Source organism: Epinephelus fuscoguttatus, linkage group LG3 (assembly GCF_011397635.1).
Source record: "Epinephelus fuscoguttatus linkage group LG3, E.fuscoguttatus.final_Chr_v1".
NCBI classification, from domain to species: Eukaryota; Metazoa; Chordata; class Actinopteri; order Perciformes; family Serranidae; genus Epinephelus; species Epinephelus fuscoguttatus.
Window position 1 is genome coordinate 40750985 of NC_064754.1, and position 19451 is coordinate 40770435.

Below are 19451 nucleotides of genomic sequence, written 5' to 3' on the forward strand. Positions count from 1 at the left end.
GTGTAGGGCGTGAGCGAGCGGCTGGTGGGCGCGCCCGCTGCGACGTTGCGGAGGCTTCAAGATGGCGGAAGCCCTGACAACTCAGGAGCAGCTGGTAAGGGTGTCTTTACGTATTTTTTACTCATAACCCCATCACTTTCTACGTGTTCACATGTCACCTTCAGTTTCTTCTCTAACCGGCGATTTTTTTCATATATTTTGTCACGGTGATTGTACTTGGAAACGATGTGGTGTAGTAAACAGCCCTGGCCCGTTCGTACTCTCCTGAGCCGACTGACTCCGGTGTGACTGACAGCAGTTAGCATGTGTGTTAGCATGATGGCGTTTGCTAGTAGTAGTAGGGACCACTTAACCGGCAGTGTACCAGGAATACTCGCTCCGCTGATAACCTAGCTTTACATGGACCACATAGAAATCTTCATATCCCTAATGTTAACAAACGATACGTTACCAATGGCTTGCCACATACATGTGGCTCGTAGTATCTTAAACGCTATCGTTAGCCATCCAGCTGCCACATGTAACCTAGCCGCTGGCTAATGCTAATAGCTATTGTTGACTTGCAGGGAATTTCCTCGACAGCTATCTTGATAGACGTAAAAAATCACGTTGGACCGAGTGTGAAGGTTAAAAATGACCAAACACTAATTGCTTTAAGTGTTGGTTGCCATAATGTTCCATGACACAGGCAGACCAAGATCATGACTCTCATAGTACAACGCGAGTGTTTGCTGTGAGCCAACTAGCTCGCTGTGTCCTGCCTATCAGATTTACGGTCGCGAATTCACAGAAGTGATCCTCCGGTTCCTAGCATTGTTGTTGCCATCACTTTCTAGTAAAGGGGGTGGGCCTGACTTTGATGGCAAACATCAAATGTCACGCAGCAATTCTGGTGACAGTTTCATTTCATGCTACGTGTTTTATCTTTATCAAGCATTCTCAAGGTTATCTGATCTGTAAGCGGGGCATGCTTGTGCTGCTCTCCAGATCTGCCGATTTGTTTCTTGACTGCTAACATCACTTTACCAGATCTAGTAACGCCACTGGATTAACCGCTGCGAGGACACTTGCTGTTCAAAATTTTTGTAGTTTTAGCTCGGTGGTGAAGTCAACGACTTGTTGCCTTTCGTTGGCTTAGCCCCACCGAGGCTAGGCGACCATCCTGGTGCTGGTGTTCAGCTACTGGTGGTAGCATACAGTGTATCCAAAGGGTGTGATTTAAAGGTACCTTCTCTGACTTGTGCCCCAAAACCGAAAGGTTTATTTCAGTTTACTGTTGGCCATTTACAAACACGTCTTGGCAAAACCAACAGTGATTTAGGGAAAAGAATATATAAGGAAGAGTACCTTCAAATTACACATTACTTGATAAAAAAAAATGGTGAATGATGACACAACAAACTACCAGGAACTGAATGCCAACTTGAGGGGTGTCAAGGGCACTAGATAGTACATTCTGATGCAATCGTGTGTCTGATTCGATCTCTTTCTTCTCTTGACATGATCGAAATGTCAGGACCAGGTGAGGGTTTCTCGAACATGGGTGTGTATTCGCAACATCAATGTGTCCAGTCACAGCCTTGTGCTTAGTTGGCTCAGAAGTCTTTTTAAGTCCAGGTGTTGTGACTTGATAAACAACCGAATATGCATTATTTTTTGTAGACTCATCATTGTTGCACTGACAGCATGATCCTACACATGCATGTCAGGATATTCCATAGTGTCACAATGCAGGGGTTGTGCCACCTCTGCTGACATCTTGAAAAATTACATATTTCCCATTGTTGTTAATAAATTACCAGTATCTATCGAGTTGTTCCAATTCCAATATCCAAAATACGTCCAATACTGCCTAAAATGCTGGATTGGGCATTGGCAAGTACATGATTCAATGCATCAGTCCAATACCACATGAGTTATTAATAAACGTTAAAGTAGTTTCACACCCAGATAAAACAACGGTTTTCCTGGAAGTGGAAATCAGTTATTCTTCGCTACTCTGAAACAGCAGCCTACACAGCAAGTTGTGCTTTGCAGCCACTGGCGATTACTGTTTTTGAGAGTGCTGAAGAAGTAATTGATTTCTGGGAAAAAAGTGTTACATTAGCCGTTAGCAAAATCCCAGGAATTTGGCAATGTGTTACACTGCTTAAAATAAAGATCAATGGCAGTCTCCATATTTATTTGTTCATGTTTCACATGGGTTTTAACCTGAGCCATGCCATACAACAATGGGAGCAACCATTTCACATCCATACAGAGTTAGTAGTATACAGCTGTTCACTGTTGTTGTTGTTGTTGCTGTTGTTGTTTTAACCGAATGGTATTGGATCAGTACACAAGTTTAGGTATTGGATTCTATATCAGGAAAGAAAAATGGTACTGGAACATCTCTAACATATTAAAAAATAACATTCAGGTAAAAAAGGAACTGGAGTGCTGTTTATTTCACACGGCAAATGCAATGCATTTAATGAGTGTGTCTGTGTTTTGCCGTCATCTAATGACACAACTGATCATGAGACAAGATGCATCACAGTCTGGGTGCATCTTGTTACCACATCTGCAAAACAATTCATAGAGAAACCCTATGTACGGATGAATATTTCACGTGACATCTGCTTTCTTCTTCTTCGTCCTATGAGAGGGTAGATTCAAATTTTGTACATAGCCGATCAGTTAATCTGAAGTGCCTGTCTTAGACTCTCCTTGTACTGGTTACATTTTTGGAGGACAGATGCAGCTTACTTGAGTGACAACAAGCTGACTGTTGTCTCCTGGCATTTGAGTGCTCTTATCCTCGGCATCTTCCAGGGGCACAGCCTGCTGCTGCCTGCCATCTGTATCACACATTTTTGTAACTTTGGCAGGGAAAGAGCTACAAAGCTGAGGGGGCTGACAGACTCTTGCATTCTCTTTGTCATGTCAGTTGTCATCTTCTTTCTGTCATCTTTTTTTCTTCGCTATCGGTCTACTCCCTAAATTCCAAGTCTTTGATGTTTATTTCAGCAGTTTTTCCTCCTCTGGGTATTCCCCTTCTGCGCAGACTTCTTTTGCTTTCATCTCACCTCTCACACCTACAACCTCACCCCTTTTCTTCCATCTCCTCTCTCATGTTTGTCTCAGGCTGTGGAGGAGTTCCTGGGTGAGGTGCGTAGCAGGGAGCAGCCTCACAGCGCTGGGCTCGTGTCCCAACCAACAGCTGTAAAGTTTCTTATGGCCCGCAAGTTTGACGTCTCCAGAGCCATCGACCTCTTCCAAGCATACAAGGTACAGCAGTGCTTTGATTGGCGACAAAACTGAGATGACTATTCACTTTCTCTATTATCATCATGACACTGTAGGTCTTAAGTGCAGCTAAAAGATCTGGGGAAGATGTTCAATTGCAAGTTTTCTGACCTGACCTTTTCCTAATATTGTGATTTGAATTGTGAAAAATTTCTTTAAGTCTGTTTGGTGATGTAAACAGTATTAAATTCATAAGTTGGTATCAATTATCACAAATGTTGCTTGTTTGTAAATGAATTGTCTCGCATAGCCAGACCTGTCTCATGCTATTACAGGGCTGGAGAAAGGTCTGGCTGAACACATCACTGTTCTGCACTAGGGATGCATGATACTGGATTTTTTGCCGATATCCAATATGTCAATATGTAACAACTCATTTGCCCGATAACGAATACCCAATTTTATTGATCATCAAGTCTCTTCTGTAGTGGAATTAACATCATATTATGCATGCATACTCTTGTCGTGATGGCCCACCAGCAGATGGAGACATGAAATACATTGTATTGTATGTAATATTCATTCATTGTGTAAAATAAGAAAAAGCACGTTGGCTAATTCTGATAGTATCGAATATTGGCTGATACCAATGATATTATTGTGCATCCCTATTCTGCACAAAGGAAAAAACACTATGGGTTGTTTTTATTTCTTGTAACCAATCACAACCGTCTTGCGAGGATGCATAGATGATTAAATAGTGTCTGGAGGGAGCTTGTTTTGGTGGAAAGGTGATTGCAGCCATTAAAATGGTAAAATCCCCTTTAACAAAAAGGCCACATTAATGAAAGACGTTTTAACGTATAGGTTGCTTGCTCAGACATTTTTGTTGTGTCACACACAGCATTTAAACAAAGTTTGGATATAGATTTGGCTATGTGAGACTAGTTTTACATAGCAACCAGGATTTTGAAAACAGTAACACACAGAAAGCATGTTACTGTCTGAGATAGACGGCCCGTAGTCTACATCCTGTGAGCCAGACCAGTAAATGAAAGGAATGAGATAATTTGATGTGGTTGCTTGCTGCTGTTAAGTGTTTGCTCACAGTGTAAAAGTTTTGATATCTGACTGACAACCCTCAATGACATGTTGACAGCTCTCCACTGTAGCAGCAAACAAGTCGTAAACCATGTCCTGTTATAACAGGTTGTAATTCGGCTCTGAATAACAATGTTTTATTCAAAACTGAATAGCAGCATGCTGTGCTGTGCGTGTGGGGAAGTCAGACCACTGAGGCTTCACTGCAGATGTATACAGGAGGGGGAAAACATATCACAAACACCCATAAAATCTAATTAGGATAACACTACAGAATCCCAGCAACAAACACAACCCTTTTCTCAATAATGTGTCAAGATACGTTAAGATTTTTTGAGGCTGCACTTTGTAGTGTTGTTATATGTATCCACCTTATTCTTAGCCACCATGATACCTTGCATGAATTATGTGTGCAACTTCTGGCATTGAACCCAAACCGGTGATTTCCAGTGGTAACAGTTTGTTTAAAGTACTCTATTCTTTCCAAGAACAATTTTCTAATGAAGTCAGACGGGTAAAGACAGGGATATCATGTACTGATGCTGAGTGACAAACATGTCAGTCTAGGTGTCATTCTCTTCTGCAAATTCTGATTTTATACTTTTTCTCTATGTCTCGTGAAACTCTTGTGGTTTCATTTCTCATATCAATGGTTCCTTTGGCAACAGGAACAATCCCTTTTTGTTCTGGTTACATGTTTAACACACAGTTGCTGAAGACAAAAATTTAGTTTAGACTCGTTGTTAGTCGTTACAGACACGGACAGAGCGACAGGTACCACAGCTGCGCAAAGACATTTCAGAGAATGCTAAGTTAACATTAGCTAATATTTGATTAAAAAAATCAGTATTTGCTAAACTGAAGGCAAATTACTCCCTAAGAGAACCAGCCTTGCCGGTTAGACACCAAGAGTTGCCACTGGGACGAACCACAGACAGTCTAATGGACTAACTAGCTTACTGCTACTTCCACTATCTCACTGGAAGTTGTGCACATAATCATTTCTACAGTAGTGCCCTCAGAAATAAGGTGGATGAGGGGGATCAAAATAACATGAAACCATAGAAATAGCATGCCATTCCATTGCTTTTTCTGTGCATGAACCTTAAAGGCACAATCCACAACAAAGCACAAACGTGTTGTCTGCCACTGACATTTGGTTTACAGCAGCAGACTATGAAATTCAATTAAATGTCCTTTTTGATGCTGTTTTACACACTGTTTTAGCTGCAAGGTCATGTCTTTCCTTTCCCTCTTGTCTCTGCATCATGTATAAAAATTAGAACACAAGAATCAAAGAGGGCATCATCAATATCAACCCTGACGAGGAGCCGCTACGCTCTGAGTTGCTGAGCGGCAAATTCACAGTCCTGGTGAGTACTAAAGCAATTGTGAGCCACACTTTAGGATACAGGCTACACAGAAAATGTTGGTCATTTAAAAAGAGTTTTGTGTGTACGTGCATGTCACTCTGCATGTGTATGCTTGCTTTTGTGTCCCTTTATGAATAGAGATGAAGTAACAGATGCAAATGTGCATGTCCATAGTCAGATCTGCCCTTCTCACACATTGCATACAATGGAAGTACAATGACTTTGCATTGATGTATATGATAACCCGCTAATTTTCCTACCAGCCTGGCCGTGATGCAAAGGGTGCCGCTCTAGCGCTCTTCACTGCCCGTCTCCATCGGCCAGACGTCACCACCCACAAAGCTGTGCTGCAGGCCATCATCTATCAGCTGGACAAAGCCATAGAGAGGTGATGTCCTAATACATACAACTTTATTTTTGCACTTTACCCTGTTGTTGTAGTATGGAGTATTGCCTTATTTTAAGTTTCTCTCAGGTATGTTTTATAAAGTTGTATGTATATCTTATGGCAAGCTTCCTCTTCCTCTGCTTTTAATTTGAAAATTTTGTTCACTTCTCCCCAGTATACAAACTCAAAGAGACGGACTCATATTTATCTACGACATGACCAACTCCAGCTATGGTAACTTTGACTATGAGCTCTGTGTCAAGATCCTCAATTTGCTCAAGGTAAATAAATATACAGGAATATCCTCCATTGCTCTTAACTGCTTGCCTTTAAGTTTTTGGTGTCAAAACTGTGTCTGTGAAATTATAAAAATCCTCTTCATCATTTTCTCTGTCTGATGTTGATATTTTCCAGGGGGCGTTTCCAGCTCGTCTAAAATGTGTCTTCATTGTGTCATCACCTCTTTGGTTTCGTGCACCTTTCGCGGTCCTTCGCCTATTTGTGCGCGAGAAGCTGAGAGAACGGGTACGAACATCTGTTTTCAGTTGTTTAATGTAGGGATTGTGAAATTGGGGGCGATACAATGTTTTTTTGTTGTTGTTTATTTTGTTTTTGTCATTACTTATTCCAGCCATTGTGCCAGGAAAACAAAGAACTTTTCATTTTTCAAAAAAATGTGAACTGTTTTTAAATCGATTCCGGCTTGCAACCCCTTGCTGCATGTCATCCCCCCCACTCTCTCTTTTTTCCACACAGATAGGCTCGGATTGTTAGTATAATTATTCCACAGCATAACGTAAAGGAGAAATGAATGTCTGTGGTTACCTTTAGCTGGATTCAGACATGTTCCTCTGCCTGTTGCAATTTTAGTATATGTGCTGCCGAAGTAACACTGGTCCCGCTCTCTCCTCGTCCGCTCTTCAATTTCAATGAGCTCTGCATCCTTGTACGTCCGTGTACACGTTGATAGTGAGTTTACTGTGTTCTTTTGTACTGAAGGAATCCTGGGGAAGATCTCTGTTTGTCCCAGATATGTTTTCTGTCGTCCCCAGGATGACCGTATGCAATTAGTCTCAAGCCCTCCAGCCTGAGCAAAATTAATGTGGCCCAACAGAAAAACATTGGCCACTGCCCTCGGTGAATGTCCTCTTATTTGCCGATAGGAACCTGGTAGTCAACAAGGCGGATATCAGCCGATACCAATAATCGGCTGATAAATATGTGCATCCCTAGTGTTATGTTGTAGTGTGAAAGATGTTTGGCTTTCATTGGTCATTTGAACTGTGTTTTCTTTCTTCTCCATTCGCCAGGTGTGCACAGTGAAAGCTCACGAATTGGCCAGTCACATCCCAGTCTCCTCCCTCCCTGAACACCTGGGTGGGACATCCCAGTATAGCCACGTGGCTTGGATCCAGTCCTGTGTTAATACACACACAAACACTGTTCAGGGTGACACACAAGAACACGACACACACGACTGTGTGGGAAGCCTGCTGCGCTCCTACAGCTTAGAGTGCAGCAACACAAGCGCAGGCGCTACACTGTCCCACACCCATATAAACACACAGTTAGGTTCTGAGCTAGGCGTGGCTAACTCAAACTGCTACGATGATAGCAATGCTAACCCACACAATCACTGCGGTGTGGCGGAGGGCAGGACTCGAGGCCAAGGACAGTACCAGCAGAGCCCCCAGTCTGCTGCAAACAGGCCGCAGGGGAACCACCAACACTGGAACGGCTCGGCAGTGAGCGGGGCCAACATGGTCGTTAGTGGCTCGAGCCCCAATGCTAACATGAACGGTCGTGGCCGCCAAGCCCCTCCCCAGTCAGACACGCCCCCTGACACACCGCTTTCCCAGAAAGGTGATGAGGATGCTGTCGACGGAAAGGCAACAGACTCTGCCCACATGTCTCAGAATGATGACGTAAAGGAGGAAGAGGAGGAGGAGGAGGAGGAGGAGGATGGCGAGGGAGAGGAAGGGGTGCCTCCATTGCCTCAGAAATCTTTGCCCCGCCCTCCCCACCAGCCCTCCTCCCAGTCCCCGCCCCTGTCTTCATCATGGGGTCCCGATGATGAGGATAGCTGCATGGAGGTGTCTGTTCACATGCCAGAGCAGGGAGGCATGACGGTGCATGATCTGGTGGAACATGTGAAGAGAAAGAAGAAGAAGGGGATTTACCAGGAGTACGAGGAAATCCGGAAGGAGCCACCAGCGGGCACCTTTGACTACTCCAAGTAAGAGAATCTCTTTTTATCCCTCAGTGTGCTTCTGTCTCTCTGCCAGTTTCTTCCTTTATTTTCAGTTTCTCTGTACTAAGGTGAAGGAAAATGATGACGCATCTGCCCACTATTTGAATCTGTCAATATTTCTGTAAATATTTCACATTGTACTCAATTCTGCCATTCCAGAAAACTGTCCAATCAGATAAAGAACAGGTACAGTGATGTTCTCTGCCTGGACCAGTCACGAGTGCGACTCTGCCAGCTCTGTGATGACGAGGATGAGGTAATGATAAAAACATTAGATTTCACTTCTCTCCTTCTTTCTCTTGTTTTAATGAATAATTTCATTCATAAATGTTCTCTAAAAGTTACTACTTTGTAGATGAAAGATGATGTTATGAATGTTTGCTGCCAACATCAGTCATAGAGGCCTCTGTTCCACCCTCTCATAAGAAGTATGTACTGGTTACGTCTTAGAGAATATAATGTTATATGTTGCATGCATTTAGTTGAGTCATTGGTGGAGGGCGCTGAGATGATTGTAAAAGATTGGCTGGAGACATAAATGTGGAAAATGGAAGTTGAATTAGTTAAATTTCAACACTAACACTGGTGTGACAACTTTCGGGTCTGTTCTTTGTGATGTCTTCACCTGTTCTCATCTAACGGGTCTGGTATGTGTGACTGGAAAGTGAAATGCTTGGCAATATCATATGTTGTGGGTTTCATGTTGTTTAAAGGAAAGGCCTGCTTTTGGCAAAGGGGGTCTTATTTTTGTAAAATGAGCACAATGTTGTCATAAGTGATGCTAAAAATTACCAAAACTATGAACATAAGTCCAGGTTGTTAAAAGTCCTTCAGACAAAATAAAAAGGTGGTATGACTTTGGAACAAATGTTGGTATTGGCAACAAGATGAATCTCAGGAACTGGAGAAACTTAATATTGACTGAGTGGATTCATATTGTGTATAAATTAACATTGTTTGACACTCCAGTCTCCAGATTTAACCATTCAATGCAACTGAGTGACTGGCCTTAAAATAGGCCAATAGTAATTTTCAGTGTCCTCCTACAGGAGGCAGTAGATCCTAACCCATACCAGTAAGTCTCATACTGTTTTCCTCTGTGTGTTTTGCAGACATCAGATTACATTAATGCCAGTTTCATGGATGGGTACAAGAGGAATAATGCCTACATCGCAACTCAGGGTAAGCAGCTGTTGACACAACCTACGCTCCTACTTATGATAATATTTATAAAGTCCTTTACACCTTTTCTGCTCTAAGGTAGGGATGTTCCTAACGACTAATTTCCCTGATGTTTCAATTGAAGTTTAAACCTAGACTAGTTGACTAGTGTAAAATAAAAGAAAACACCCAGAAAACAAAGTTTAGCACAGTTTCATCTACAGACTGTTTCAAATCTGACAACATAAACATTCTAAATGGGTCCAAATGTATTTCCTGTTGCAGTGTTTGTTAATGTAGCAGCTGATAAGGAAACTATAAAAGAAGGAAAGGACAAGATGTCAGTGACAGCGTTCAAATTTTGCAATGGAGCCAGGGTTTGGTTCTGTTGAAGTCAGTGGGGCGGGCAACCCATCATGTCTTTGTTGTTTCACCTTTGACTGCGTTATCCTTCCACAGGATTAAGAAAAACACACATTACATGATGCTGACTGACATTTTTTTTGTTGTTATTGGTTTCCAAACTGATCATGACTCTGTCCATCAGCTACATATAGCTCAACTCAAGCCCCTGTTTGCTCCAAACTACATAACAATACATGAACAAACAGGGCAGGTCTGACAGTTATATGAAGTTATAACCAGATCAATTTATTAATGGCTGTGATTATTATTCTGGCTGGACTCAAGAGTTAGGTAAATATCTGCCAAACTAGGACTTGACCGTATACTTCAATGTCTTGCAATTTGCCTCAGTGATTTACATTGGCACTAACATTAGTCATCTAATGTTAGCCTTTATTATGAGCTAGTGCGCACACTAGTTATAACAACACCTTTTTTAACACCTCTGAAGGATTATTTCTCATTGACGTTTACCATTTTATCTCCCAATAGATGTTGGTAGGCTGCCGGCTAGCGTTAGCTAAACAAAATGCAAATGCTAACTTAGGTTATTGACAAACAAAATAACAAGTACCGTTAATTGATAAAAGTCCAAATTTATAGTAATTTAGCGATTAGCCTCACCTCCTGATTATATTAGGAAATATTATAGGGCTGGCTAATGTTAGCTTTCCTAAATATTAATAAATATCAACAACCGATTCAAGGTTGATTTAGTTATTGTTAATCAAATACATGTAGCCTACAATACTACCTGCTACCAGCGAGTAGGTTAGCTGTCTTGGACCCAACAGGAACTTGGACAGAGCCATGATCTGTGTGGAGACTAATAACAAGGAAAACAAATGTGCCCATTTAGATAAAAAGTGTCAGTCAACATCATATGATGTGTGTGGTTTTTTTTTAATTTGGTGGAAGGATTTTTCAGTTAAAGGCAAAACAACAAAGATATGATGGGCTAAAGTGTGATTCCGCTTCATAAACTAAAATAAAACTTGCACCACAGTCTGGCTTCAATCCAAAATTCAAACGCTTCCACTGACATCATTTCCTTTCATTCTTTTATAGTTTCCTTGGTTGCTGACAGGAAGTAGACAGGGATCAGAGCTGTTGCCCTAGCAACAAAATAACAATGAAACCGTCCATAAGGCTAAACATAGGACAAAAAAATATTACATATATTTTAAGAGCCATTTGAAATCAATAATCACATTTTTTAGAAACCAAATCGTGTTTAAAATGCAGCTGAAATGTGTAGTACTTTGCACCGCACATGAACACTGCACATTATGTACAAAACTTTTTATTTAGGCCACTGTGTGTTTAACGTCCAGGCTTATCACTACTCAGAAACGCAGTCACTCATGTGGTATCTCCCATGCATCTCCCAGCTCAGTGGTCTAGTGGTAGAGTGTCCACCCTGAGACTGGGAGGTCGTGGGTTCGATCCCCGCTGGGTCATACCAAAGACTATAAAAATGGGACCCATTGCCTCCCTGCTTGGCACTCAGCATCAGGGGTTGGAAATGGGGGGTTAGATCACCACATGATTCCCGAGCACTGCTCACCGCTCCTCAGGGGATGGGTCAAATGCGGAGAACAAATTTCACACACTCAGGTGTGTGACAATCAGCGGAACTCTTTAATCTTTAAACACCAATTGGCAAACACATCCAGGCTTCTTAGGATCTTCCGTGTGCCAAACTAACAACATCCAACCGGCGCAAGTGTGTGTGAAGACTTGGACATACTTTGTGCGTCTGCAGACAGCTGCGGACTTGTACTGGTCGTGCACATGCACATGCTATCTGACAGCGCTTGTATGTGTTAGGGCGTGTGTGTGAAATGGAGAGAAAGGGAGAGTTTTCCATGATCAGAGCTGCTGTCTTACATGCCAATCCTCCCATTGTTTCTGGTTATTTCAATAATATGTTTAAACAACTAGTTTTCCCTGTGCTGACTAGCAAGGGTAGCAACGTTTGATCAGCCAGTCAACTAATCACACACACACCTATTTCAGAACCTTCTCAGTCACCCTCGCCTCAGTAGAATACAATTTGGTGTTCCCATGACCTTATAGACTTTTTTGTCCTTCAGGTCCTTTGCCAAAAACTTTTGGTGACTTCTGGCGCATGGTGTGGGAACAGATGGTACTTATCATTGTCATGACCACCAGGTAAGACTCCTGCTACATCTGAGTTTTGAAATGTGTTAGAGATTTACAAAGGGTGTTTGTATACAGAAGTGGGTGTCCAAGTAGCAACTTGTCCTCAATGGGCTGATGATTAAAAAGATGTTTACCTCTGTGTGTCTCAGGGTGGTTGAGCGTGGGAGGGTCAAGTGTGGTCAGTACTGGCCTCTTGAGGAGGGCAGGACTGAGCAGTACGGATACTTCTTAGTTAGGAACACACACATCCAGGTGTTTCAGGACTTCAAACTCTCCCATCTTGAACTTTACAACACACAGGTAAGTCACACTGAATTCATTGGTATTTAAAAATTCTTAAACTAAGTCTGTTAATTTGAGGTAATAAAATGTTCTTTCTAATATCTTTAATATGAAGTATTTTTAATGGCACCAGAGTTGTTGAAATTTCTAATAAAAGAGAACTTGATATGACATTGCTGACTCCAGATTGAGTGTTTGCTTTGTCAGTGGAATCTCTTCTATGTTTAAGGTATCACTATTTCATGTAATTCGATGATCATGCTTGGCATATTGGCCCACATGCTTGTACGTGCCATTTCAAAAGAAAGAATCTGATATCGTTCTGTTTTCTTCTCTGAACCTTTGTGACCTATGATCAGTCTGGAGAGAGACGGGAGGTGTGCCACTACCTCTATGTCAGCTGGCCAGACTTCGGAGTACCCAAAAGTGCTTCTGCAATGTTGGACTTTCGTGAGCATGTACTTCAGAAGAGGGAGGCTGCAGTCCGGAGCCTGGGCTCTAGTTGGACGGGGCCTCCAGGGGGCCCCCCTGTGGTTGTGCACTGCAGTGCTGGCATTGGCCGCACAGGTAAACGCTTGCACCATTGTGCAGTTCAAATACTTCTGCAATACATTTAGTGGCCACTTCATTTGATATACTGCTGTGTTTATACAAATACACATTCCTTTCAGTTATGTGGCTTTGTGTTGACATACAGTGGTGGTGTTGCTGTAAAACTATATCAAATGAAAATTTTCAATACCAGCCAGTGCAGTACCTTAGAGTTTTAGTACGGATATGAAACATTTTTTCTGGACACTTTTTATGAAAAATTTTGCTACAAACCCCTTTTTCATTTAACAAAGCAAGCCAAAGTTCCAAAATGTCAAATCAATCAATCAATTTTATTTATAAAGCCCAATATCACAAATCACAATTTGCCTCACAGGGCTTTACAGCATACGACATCCCTCTGTCCTTAAGACCCTCACAGCGGATAAGGAAAAACTCCCCAAAAAAACCCCTTTAACGGGGGAAAAAAAACGGTAGAAACCTCAGGAAGAGCAACTGAGGAGGGATCCCTCTTCCAGGACGGACAGACGTGCAATAGATGTCGTACAGAACAGATCAACATGATAAATTAACAGTAATCCATATGACACAGGGAGAGAGAGAGAGAGAGAGAGAGAGAGAGGGAGAGAGAGAGAGAGAGAGCGAGAGAGAGATATGCAGGTAATGACAGTATCTTACAACAACATTAATGGAAGTAATAATATTATAGTTATAGTTCTGGTTACTGCGGTACAATATGTTGAAAGTATGTATTAATACCTGGCAGTATACATGTGTGACAATAATCATATGTGTATAATAACAGAAGAAGTATGACTAATGACTAATGTACCTCTGTGTGTCTCAGGGTGGTTGAGCGTGGGAGGGTCAAGTGTGGTCAGTACTGGCCTCTTGAGGAGGGCAGGACTGAGCAGCAGGATACTTCTTAGTTAGGAACACACACATCCAGGTGTATTCAGGACTTCAAACTCTCCCATCTTGAACTTTACAACACACAGCCTGAGCCAGCCCTAACTATTGGTATTTATCAAAGAGGAAAGTCTAAGTCTAGTTAATTTAAATGTGGAATAAAATGTTCTTTCTAATATCTTTAACAGGAAGATGATTCCACAGGAGAGGAGCCTGATAAAAGGCTCTGGCTCCTGATCTACTTTTTGAGACTTTAGATATGACAGTAACCCTGACTCTCAGAGCGCAGTGTTCTGGTGGGATAATATGGCACTATGAGCTCTCTAAGATATGATGGAGCTTGACCATTTAGAGCTTTATAAGTTAACAGTAGGATTTTAAATTCAATTCTGGATTTTACAGGGAGCCAGTGCAGAGAAGCTAAAACAGGAGAGATATGATCGCGTTTCTTAGTTCCTGTTCTGAACCTTTGTGCTGCTGCATTCTGAATTAGCTGGAGAGTTTTTAAGGACTTACTAGAGCTACCTGATAATAGAGAGTTACAATAATCCAGCCTTGAGGTAACAAAAGCGTGGACCAATTTTTCTGCATCTTTTCGGGTCAGGATAGGCCTAATTTTCGCAATATTACGCAGATGAAAAAATGCAGTCCGTGAGGTTTGCTTTAAATGAGAATTAAAAGACAAATCTTGATCAAATGTTACTCCGAGGTTTCTTACGGTAGTGGCAGGGGCCAGAGCAATGCCATCTAGAGAAACTATGTCATCAGATAAAGAGTCTCTGAGTTGTTTGGGGCCAAGAACAATAACTTCAGTTTTGTCTGAATTTAACATCAGGAAATTGGTGCTCATCCAAGTTTTTATGTCTTTAAGGCAATTATGGAGTTTAGTTAATTGATTGCTTTCTTCTGGCTTCATTGATAAATACAACTGAGTATCATCCGCATAACAATGGAAATTGTTAAATGTTGTATAAAGACAAGAGTTTGTACAACAACTTCTAAAAATCTAAAACTGGTGAACTAATAATTGAAACCTCCCTAGAGCCCCTTTCACACTGCACAAAAAACCCACCAACACCTGCTAACATCTGGCTTTTTAATGTAATGGGAAGGGTTACAATTGGCACTCAATCAGCTCCAGCTTTGTTCTGCACTGATGGAAACACAACACCTGCGTGAACACGCTAATTTTAGCTCCTCTACCAGCAAGATGCAATGACGCACCACCACAAAATATCATCCGTCTCCACCCAAACAGCGTTCAACATCACAATAGCCTGCACTGAGTAGTCTGAATAGTCGGCTAATGTTTACTGACCTGTTCTCTGGCTGGCCGTGACATCAAACATGACACACCAAAAAACTCACAATTGACATTTTCTCATGTAACCTCTCCACCCTCATTCTGTCCATCTATGCTTCTCTCCCGTCCACCCGACCAGGCACGTTCTGTACACTGGACATCTGCCTGTCCCGGCTGGAGGACATCGCCACAGTGGATGTCCGTCAGACGGTGCGGCGGATGCGTACGCAGAGGGCTTTTAGCATCCAGACCTGGGACCAGTACTACTTCTGCTACACAGCAGTCATCGAGTATGCCCAGCGCCACGGGAAACTGAGCCCAGTGCAGTGGTCTGACTCGGACCTAGAGACTGACAGCGAGTGAGTGACACACGGAGGGACAGAAAAACGAATGGGATAGCCAACCTAAGCCGAAGTCATAGGAACGAAAGAGTGAGGAGTGACGTTTCAGAGAAGAGGAGGGAGATGACTCTTCTGCCATAAAAGAGAAGAGACAAAGGATGGAGATGTTGTTTTGGCTCCTGACGTAATGACACAGACTCCCACAGTCACTCTTCTGTCACATGAATGAATCGATGGAGGAGGTGGAGAGCTGGAGGAAAAAAATACAGGGAGTGGAGACTGTGTCACCAAATGAGCAAGCTGTCCTGCCAATTTCCGAGCCCCTTTTTATTTAGCAAACTACAGGGGGACTTGGCCTGCCCTGAACCTGTCTTGTTGACAAGAGAGTTGTACGAGTTGTAGCATTTTTATATTGACTTGCACATGAGGAATGACAAACTTGAACTGTACCCCTTGACGCCCTCCAAACCCCAGTCTTTGTTCTTTTGTATTTCTTGTTCCTTTTCAACCCTGAACAAGTCTGTGATCACAGATAAGTGAGGGGGATGAAAAGATGAAACTTGAAAACATTTTTTGTTTGTTTTTTTATTTTTTGAGAGGAAATGGCTGTGTGTGAGCAAATGGTCGTAAGTGACAGTAGATCAGTGTGTGAGCCATTTAGTCCATTTCCGTTTTTTTTTTTCCTCCCTTTATTTTCCATGTCCTTTTTTTCTATGGTGCATTTTCTACGTGTGTTTCATATTTGTGCATATGTAGACTAACTTTTCAAAGCCAAAGTCCTCACCCTGAATGCTTGGATGTACTCCTTACTGAGATATTATAGACTGAAGCCCATGTATATTCTTGTAACATACATTTATACGTTATTGTGCATAATAACAACCTCTGAAAGAAGAGCAAAAAAAAAAAAAACTTGTTTAATATAATTGACTTAACCGTGAGAAGAAATATCTATGTAGCGAGCCAGGCTATGACAAAATACAGAAAAGTGTTCTGGTATTAAAAACTGATATCGTATTACAAATCTGCGCGATTTGTCAGGTCTAACATCATCTTTACTGTCGGAGCGTTCTGATCGGACGATCTTAAGTAATTTGGCCTTAACTTGATTCACTGCCTCGTCGTTCTCAGACCTAAAACATACCTGAAACTGTAAACTTTTATTTCCCCTTTTGTTCTTCCCCTTTTTTGAATCTTACTCCCTCAATACCACAACTGTTATGTTTGATTCTCGAGGTATGTTCTGCCTCACATAATTGTGCCTTCAAGTTTTCCTTAGCTTAATGTCTCGCTAGTATAGTAATAACACCCAAACTAGTGCACTTGAATAGTACACGTTGACTATGTATCACACAGGACACCCACATTTTGCCTAATATGGTCCTGTACATAGTACACTACTTCAGAATAACATGAAAGTAGTGAGTTATCTGGGACTAAGCTCTGGTTTGAGACATGGCTATTCTTTTATCATTTGACCTCAGGGGGTAATTCTAGTGTTTTTTGCCTAGTGTCAAAGATCCGTTTCTGGGTTTGCCTCTGGTAAATTATCATTTAAGAAAGAAACTATATCAACTTTATTTTGTATTTTTTACTGTATTGTATCCTACTATATTTATGTCTTTGTAAAACTTCTACAATATTGAAATCAGTGAATGTTGGTACGATGCTACAAAGAAAAACAAAACCAGTTATTGCATTTGATAAGCTGAACAAATCAGATGGGGAGTGAAATATATTTTTTGTTTTTCACGATGAAAAATTGGTGGAAAATGTCACTTGCCATTGTATTTTCAGAACTGACTTGTATAAATGGTGATTGTTCGATTCTAGGACAATAGGGGGGAGGGCGTGGGCGGGGGGGCGGCTAACGAGTATGTTTTTAGACAGCTTATTGTTAAACTCAGTAACAATTACATTAACGTCTTGTACTGTCTGGTACCCAATGCCAAGGACAAAGCAAAAAAGAGCTATCAAGAGAAAAAAAAAAATTGCAAAAAAGACAAGCGGCTGCCATTTCAGTTCACAAAACCCCAGCTTGGTGTCTGTGAGTAAAAAAAAACATAAAAATATCTATATATTTCGAATGGATTAAGATTTATCAGCATGGAAAGCGAGCCTTGAATGTTTTTCGGGGTAATGGTGTCCGAGCAATTTAGTCAGGACAGACATGGATATTGTTGGTGAATGTGGACCCTGCATCCCTCAATGCCAAAGGCCCAGGCTCACCCTAAAGATTTTTTCCTATGACACATCCTCAACAGCCTACTAGCATGGACCTACCAGTGCAGCCTTGCATCCACGGACACAGAAAGACTCGGGGGCACCTCGGGAACATTACTAAAGATAATGTACAGACACAAAATGGGAGAGTGTGTATGTACAAGAGTCCCCATACTATTTTTAATTTGTTGTATGAGAAACAGAGAATGCAACGTGCATTTGTCATTGGTGTTCATTTAATGTTTCTTTCTGTGCTTTAAGTTCTCGTGATTGAATTATGGCCTTTTACATGCTGTCAGCCCGGCTGTCCCATTAAAGCAACGGTATTACTATCTTGAATGAGTATGAAGCTAATGTGATCTCTTCTTGACTGAACAGTGTGGTGCATAGATTAAACGTGCAGCATGAACATGTCCACCATGTTTTCAAGCAAATCTTCACTTTCCATTCAGAGTTTGTTTTTTCTGTCCCCCAATCAACACTCAACATAAGCACATATGTTTGTTTCAGTAGGCTATGATTTGTGCCTGACACCAATGAAGGGAACCCACACACACTTTCTCAAGTACTGCACATTAAGTTTAAACTTGAGATACTTGTACTTTATTTGAGTACTTTCATATGATACCCCTTTATACTTGTACTCTACTACATTTCAAGAAAAGTTTTTATTCTAACATTATTTGCCAGTTGTAGGTTACTAGTTACTTTAGAAATTAAAATTTTACATATGAAACACTTGATGAGATTATAAAATACACTCAAATGCATTACTTTGTTTATTTTGTCAGGTTTATATATTGTAATTACATACACATTTTCCAACAAATTGAGTCAAGTAATCCTCACAGACTAACAGATACAGTTTTTGAAAAATATATATAAATAAAACTAAGCTAAATAAACTGAATTTCTGTCACAAAAGCTCAAAGAATGAACCTAATTTACTATATAAAGTTTGGGTAATTCTTAAAAATTGTGTATTCCAAATAAGCTAATGTTTATCAACATATTTAAATTACATAGAATTTATTAATTGTTAATGTTCATCAACATATTTGAAATATTCAGAATGTATTAACAGTAATTACATAAACTTCATTTAAGTAAATTAGGTAAATTCTACAAGCTATAGGTAAATAAATTCTCATAGTCTGTTCATCTCAGTTGTATTTATTTTACTTACTTACATGAGTTCATGTTAGAATTACTTGACTCAATTCAATAGAAATGTTGTATGTAATAGAAATACATAAACCTGACATAGACCAAATAATTACTTTGTGAGTGTATGAAATATTGCTATAGATCAAATTACCCAACAGTATAAAAGAAAGATCCAACTCAACCAATTCAAATAGTAACATGCCACTTGGCCCACACATTAATGTGTCAGTAATATATCTTTGGTGTGAAACTCATGAGGAATCACAAAACATAAACATAAAATGAATCTCAAAATGAATTAATATTTAGGGAAGGATCCGTTATTAATTCATATTTTGAGTAAAAATATACAACCAGGCATGCCTGACTGGGTTAGGGTTAGTGTAACCCCTAACCCTACCCCTGATGTAAACAAACCCTTTACCATAACAGACAGCATATTTATTTGTTTTCTAGTGTTAGATGATACTTTCAATGTGTTTTGCATTTTGGTTTAGAGGGCCAACTTTAATTTTTAAGTTTCTGGTCCCCTAAATTACTGTGCCCTGCAAGCACTGCACCTGTGTTGTTTACAATGACTGTGTTTACATGCACCAAATAT

General features: G+C 40.9%; 1 protein-coding gene across 1 annotated transcript; it reads left to right on the plus strand.

Moving 5' to 3' along the window:
* Nucleotides 1–10: 10 nt before the first annotated feature.
* Nucleotides 11–18022, plus strand: ptpn9b (protein tyrosine phosphatase non-receptor type 9b). The gene is made up of 13 exons (XM_049572676.1): nucleotides 11–94; nucleotides 3127–3270; nucleotides 5613–5702; nucleotides 5966–6090; nucleotides 6266–6371; nucleotides 6505–6615; nucleotides 7401–8326; nucleotides 8501–8597; nucleotides 9454–9523; nucleotides 12004–12082; nucleotides 12223–12373; nucleotides 12715–12922; nucleotides 15259–18022. The coding sequence occupies exons 1-13, from the start codon at nucleotides 62–64 to the stop codon at nucleotides 15480–15482; spliced, it is 2364 nt and encodes a 787-aa protein (XP_049428633.1). The 5' UTR covers nucleotides 11–61; the 3' UTR covers nucleotides 15483–18022.
* The last annotated feature ends 1429 nt before the right edge of the window (nucleotides 18023–19451 follow it).